General features: G+C 39.1%; 1 protein-coding gene across 2 annotated transcripts; it reads left to right on the plus strand.

Annotated features, from left to right (window-relative positions):
• The first annotated feature begins 727 nt into the window (after nucleotides 1–727).
• Nucleotides 728–1,372, plus strand: RPL10L (ribosomal protein L10 like). 2 transcript variants are annotated; one of them, XM_016203015.2, is made up of 2 exons: nucleotides 728–836; nucleotides 918–1,372. In XM_016203015.2, the coding sequence occupies exons 1-2, from the start codon at nucleotides 728–730 to the stop codon at nucleotides 1,370–1,372; spliced, it is 564 nt and encodes a 187-aa protein (XP_016058501.1). The 2 variants fall into 2 exon arrangements, with proteins under 2 accessions (XP_016058501.1, XP_016058500.1); XM_016203014.2 differs by having other exon boundaries at nucleotides 728–1,372.
• The last annotated feature ends 4,615 nt before the right edge of the window (nucleotides 1,373–5,987 follow it).

A 5,987-nucleotide genomic window follows, 5' to 3' on the forward strand; every position in this document is an offset into this window, starting at 1 on the left:
TTAAACTCGTTCTCAGTAAGATATAAGATTAATAAAGCGTACACTGTAAGTTGTCTTAAATTTAAAAATTCAGTCCGTATTTCAATTTTGTGGATGGCATTTTGTTAATAAAATCATTCCATATGGCCAAATACAGGAAACCACCAAAATCCAGGCTCCTAAAGCAACCGCCAAGCAACAGGCATAACAGGCACCTTCTCCCGGCCCTGTCGCCACCGGCGGCGCGTCTCCCGCCGGCTCACCGCGGAGCGCAGCCAAGGAACCGCCTCCCCGGGCGGCGACCCCTGGGAAACAGCGATGGACGGACGAGTGCTGACAAACAGCTAGACACACTAGGCACAGTCTGCTGACTAGCTGCAGAGCTCTCTCATTTAATCTCTAGGAAAACATGTCTTCTACACTAAGAGCTTAGGGCAAACGCTCCACACCCACGGCGGGCAGGAGGAGGAAACCGGCCTCCGCAGCCGCCGGCGCCCGCCCCGCGCCTGACCTGCCGGCCCGCGGCGAGCGGACCAAGCGGCCTCTTCCGGGCTCACGCGCCCAACTGTGCCCGCCGGCAGGTGTAGAGCGTTGCGGCATCTCCGGTCGGAATGTCGTAAAAAAGCACCTTTACGTCCCCGACGGGACTCTACGGTTCCCCGGCTGGTAGACGGGCCAAGCATATCAGGCGCATGCGTGGTGTGGGGCGAGACCTCGTCTTCGTCGCTGTGCAACCGTTCCTGCCGCCATGGGCCGCCGTCCGGCTCGCTGTTACCGGTACTGTAAGAACAAGCCGTATCCGAAGTCTCGCTTCTGCCGAGGTGTCCCTGATGCCAAGATCCGCATCTTTGACCTGGGTCGGAAAAAGGCAAAAGTGGATGAGTTCCCACTCTGCGGCCACATGGTGTCTGATGAATACGAGCAGCTCTCTTCTGAAGCCCTGGAGGCCGCGCGAATTTGTGCCAACAAATACATGGTGAAGAGCTGTGGGAAAGATGGCTTTCACATCCGAGTGCGGCTGCACCCCTTCCACGTCATCCGCATCAACAAGATGCTGTCGTGCGCTGGGGCCGACCGGCTCCAGACGGGCATGCGAGGCGCCTTCGGGAAGCCGCAGGGCACGGTGGCCCGAGTCCACATAGGCCAGGTCATCGTGTCCATCCGCACCAAGGCCCAGAACAAGGAGCACGTGATTGAAGCCTTACGCCGGGCCAAGTTCAAGTTCCCTGGCCGCCAGAAGATCCATATCTCCAAGAAGTGGGGCTTTACCAAGTTTAATGCTGACGAATTTGAAGACAAAGTGGCTAAGAAGCACCTCATCCCTGATGGTTGTGGAGTCAAATACGTCCCCAGCCGCGGCCCCCTGGACAAGTGGCGCGCTCTGCACTCGTGAGGACTTGGACAGCACTTCCTCCCTTGGCCATGCTGGCCTTTCTGACTCAACTTACCAATAAAATTTACTGGGGGGAAAATACTTATTTTTAATATTTTAAATATCTTTTAAAAATGTATCCAATTTATAGAATTCAGGTTACTAGAGAAATAATTTTTATATAGATACCAGAAAGAGTTTTAATGGCTAATGATCCTGTCCTTTCAAGCGATAAGGAAACAGTTTGTATGTGATTTATAGAGAAAACTATGACAATTCTAATCCAAACAGTTTTAACTTGGGAGAGTCTGGGGAAATATTTCAAAAGTTTTGTTTGTAGTGAAGTCATAATTATGCAGCTTTTATGACCTTCAATAAAAAATAGCTAGAGAAAATTCAAGATTTAGAGAGAGAAAAAATCCATATTGTTTATAGGAAATAAACAGTAGGGATGAAAATAAGGGTAGGCTTTAGAGATATTTCAACTACAGTGTTTTTGAAACTTAAAAAGTCTATTCTCAAACTTGTTGCTTGTGTTTTCCTTATAAATTTCTGCACTGCAAAAAAAATTTCCCAGACAAGCCTTACATTGTCTTACACACAGGACACCGTAGTCCAATATTTTCTTCATCACAAAAAGGTTATAGGTTGACAACAGACTTCAAATTGCTTGAATCTGAGCCCCAGTAGAACGAACAGAATGGAGAAAATGATACTAAATCAGCCATATGTGCTCTAAAAGGACCCTAGAGTGAGTTTGCAACCTATAGGTGCTTGCCCTACATTAGTTACACTGATCACGCAGGTGTTTTTTGTTTGTTTGTTTTGTTATATTTTAGAAAATAAGCTAAAATTCTGGGTCTGTACTACATTTTAAAATTTCTGTTAGGTTTGTTTTTCAAATCTCATTCCTGGAAACAGTGCCTTCAGTTTTTTTAAGTTAACCACTCATTTTCAGAGTCAACATAGTGAATTAAAGCAACAAAAGTACTGAACAGTATAGAAACATGCTTTTACAATTGTTTCCATTTACTTAAAAAAATTTCTTTGTCAATCCTAAAATTTTGTATACTTATTTCAAGCTCTTACTGTAAGATATTTTCTACTTGCGTATTTTTAAGTGAGGTTGCTCTTTTAAGCTATAATATTTTTATATATCTAAAATGAAAAAGGTAACAAATACTAAATAATATGGATATATAGAAAGGGCTCTTCAGCAAAAAGAGAAAGTAGCAGTTTCTTTGACACGTTTACCTGATACTTTAAAACTCCTGAAGTTTTCCAGGAAATTGAGTCCTGTGCAATTCATAAATGAGGGTAGACCTGAGCCAGATCTTCTCACTCTTGTCCAGTCCTGGTTTACTTTTACCACACTGTCTTTCAAAAAAAACCACCAAAAACTCAACCTCAAAAACATCAAAATGCAAAAAACAAACAAACAAGCAGTTCCTTAGTTATGTGTTACTACAGCTATAATGCAGCTTTGAAAATATTTTTCATTTTCATTATTCACCTTTCTCTTTGGTCTCAAACTTCTCAAATATCTTCACCTTCAAACTTGGAACTCTACTCACTAAATGCAGGGAGGCAGCTGAGGATAAGGCCATCAACATTTTTGCCCTAAGAGACTAGTAACTATGATTGCATGCTTACATATATGTGGATGAAGAGGAAATGAAAGATTAAAAATTATTACATTAAAAAAAGCAGGGAGGTGCCATTAAGGTTTATTATTTGAACTTTTCCTACAGTTCTCTATTACAAACTATATAAATTTTAGTCCTTTAATGTTGATAGAAGGACACTTTCACTTACTGGTCTGTCTTAACAAAAAACCTATTCACTTACATTCTTCAAGCCATGATTTGGTTTTTCAGCATTTTCATATCTTCTGGTCATTCTAGTTATTAAAAAATTGGTAAGACAGTTGAGCTGAAAGATAATTATATTTTTGTAGAGCTCTTCATTTTTAAATTCCTATTCAAAGAGGAAAATTTAATTTGAGAACTTATTTTGTATTCATATATTTGTGTACTACAATGACAGAACTATCTGCTCATTTAAAATAAAAAGTACAGTTAACTCAAGCAAATATTGCTGCATAAAACTTTGATCTAGTTGATGTTTTCTCCAGGTTTTATGGAAAATACTGAATCAGATTGAAGATAACAACTACAGTTGGACCATGCACTGTATTATTTAGATTTCCAAAGCTCTTTCCACAAATGATCCTTATATAAATCCACCATTTCTACCTCCTCAGAACATGGATTTATACTAAGCATATTTATTTTGAAATCCTTAATTTTTATAAAAAATATACACTAGATTTGGCATGAGTTGGTTGTCACGTACACTGGCAGGCACTTTGTTTCCCCTTTAGCAGCTTTGTGCCGCCTGCCCTGACGTAATTCACGTAGGGCTTCCTGTTCTTAGACTGTCACTATTGACCTAAGGATTGAGCTAAGAGGTCATTTAGCCCCAGTCATCTCCTACCTTATATTAATCACATAGGTTTTAGGTGTTTTGTTTTAATAGAATAATGACTTCATTGTTTTCATTAAAATACATATGTGGTTTTTTTTAAGTATTAAAGAAAATGAATAAAGTAAAAAGTGAACTAAATTACACCATCAATAATTCAAAGTGCAGTCATTCTTACGCTTAACAGTGGAAAACAAAGGAAACTCTGGCATCAGGACGACTGCATTTGAATGTCAGTTTCTTCACTTACTTGGGAGAATTAGTATTCCCATTCCTTAATTTCCTCAACTATAAAGTGGGGTTAAGACACTAGAATTATAAAGGTTTTTAAAGAAATAAATGAGAATTCATTGATAAAATGAATAGGACTGTGCCTTGCACATATTAACTACACAAAATTAATGTTAACTTATAACAGTTAATATTGATGTTATTGTTATTACATTTGCTTCCACCTCACTGAGCTAGTAGTGGTAAATTTTTTTCGTGATTTAGGACCTTAAAATTCTGTTTTGTTCACCATGATTTTCTCCAATTGTATTACCTTGAGTTCTAGATTTAATTGGATTCAATATTCTGATTTGAGATTCTGATTTTGTTGTTTTTTATCTTTAGTTTTGTAATTCCACCTTTTGTATTGTTCTATTTTCTTATCTATTGTTGGAGTTCCTTTTGAAAACTGTAATGGCACTTTCTACCCATTAACCTCTGCATATGACTCACTTATGAAGATTTCCTTTATTTCTTTTGTTCCTCCCCAAGCTGGATTTTTTATGTACTTTGCCCACCTTTTTCAGTCAATATTTTTTTCTTCCTTTTCATAATTTTTTTCAAAAGAATTATTATACGGCTATCATGCCATTATTTTCATACTGCTTACATGTGATAGGGACTGTTTTGCCCAGAACTTTTATGTCACCTGAGAGATCGCGGATGAATTTCTCTGGTCACCCTGCACAATGTGTTGTCTTTACTCAGTCTTCTCTCTAGGTCTCAGAATTCGAGGGCTGGGTGTTGCTATCTACAACCTTTCTAAAGCCTCAGAATGAGGGGAGAGGGAAAGGGAGAACTTGGAGGTTAATTACAGCCTTCGTTGGATGCCGGATTATGATTCCTCTGCTGAGAGCGCACTAGATATCCTCCACCAAGGCCCACTCCACCCAGTCAGTGCAGTCCACTCTTCAGGCTGTGGTGTATTTATTATCCTGGCCCTGCTGCTATTCAGTGCAGAACCCTGGAATATGGGTTCCTGAGGATCTTTAGTATTACTTGCAGCTCCCCACTTGTCAATGGATCCCTGGGTAACTACTTATATGCTCAGGATTTTTCTCTCTATATTAGGGCATTAGTGAAACACTTTAAAATCTCACGTTTCTTCAACATTGCTTCTAAGAGTTCAGAGAGTTCTGAGGAGGTACATTTCATAAATGATCATTATATAATCCACTATATCTCCCACCCCTCAAAATATGGAATAACACTAAAACTATTTAGTCAGAAATCTTTAGTTAAAACAAACAAACAAACAGACGAAAACAGCTCTGGAATCTCACATGAAAATAATGTCTTCATTTTATCTCTTCTCTCCTAAAGTTATGACATGCATATGACAAGACCCTCTGATGCTTTTGGTTGTATTTCTTTTCTATATCGTTTATTTCATTAGGTACTGGGAAAGAGATTCTTTGATCTTATTTTACTTAAGTTTACTCTCCCAGAAGCTCTATTAATGCCATTTAAAAAAAAAAAAATCTACCTCTGGAAATTTTAACTTTAAAACAACCCATATAAAAAATAATCTTCCATATGCTGATAAAAATTTTTAGTTATCACCCTGCCGGTGTGGCTCAGTGGTAGAGCGTTGACCCATGAACCAAGAGGTCCCTGGTTTGATTCCCAGTCAAGGTACATGCCTGGGTTGTGGGATCAATCCCCAATAGGGGGCGCGCAAGAGGCAGCGACTGATGTATCATTCTCATCAGTGTTTCTATTTCTCTACTCCTCTCCCTCTCTCTAAAATCAACAAAAACACATATAAAAAAAAAAAACTTTTAGTTATCTTTTATTGGTGTACATCTTAATTATAGTTAAAAGTACTGTGACTATCAAAATGGAGAATTTTTAACAAATTCTAAATATATCAATTTTGTGT

The sequence above is a fragment of the Miniopterus natalensis genome, chromosome 1, assembly GCF_054644295.1.
Source record: "Miniopterus natalensis isolate mMinNat1 chromosome 1, mMinNat1.hap1, whole genome shotgun sequence".
In the NCBI taxonomy this organism is placed as follows: domain Eukaryota; kingdom Metazoa; phylum Chordata; class Mammalia; order Chiroptera; family Miniopteridae; genus Miniopterus; species Miniopterus natalensis.

Bases quoted from the DNA above. Each gene is read 5' to 3' on its own strand.
- RPL10L (XM_016203014.2), top strand. From the start codon at position 728: ATGGGCCGCCGTCCGGCTCGCTGTTACCGGTACTGTAAGAACAAGCCG.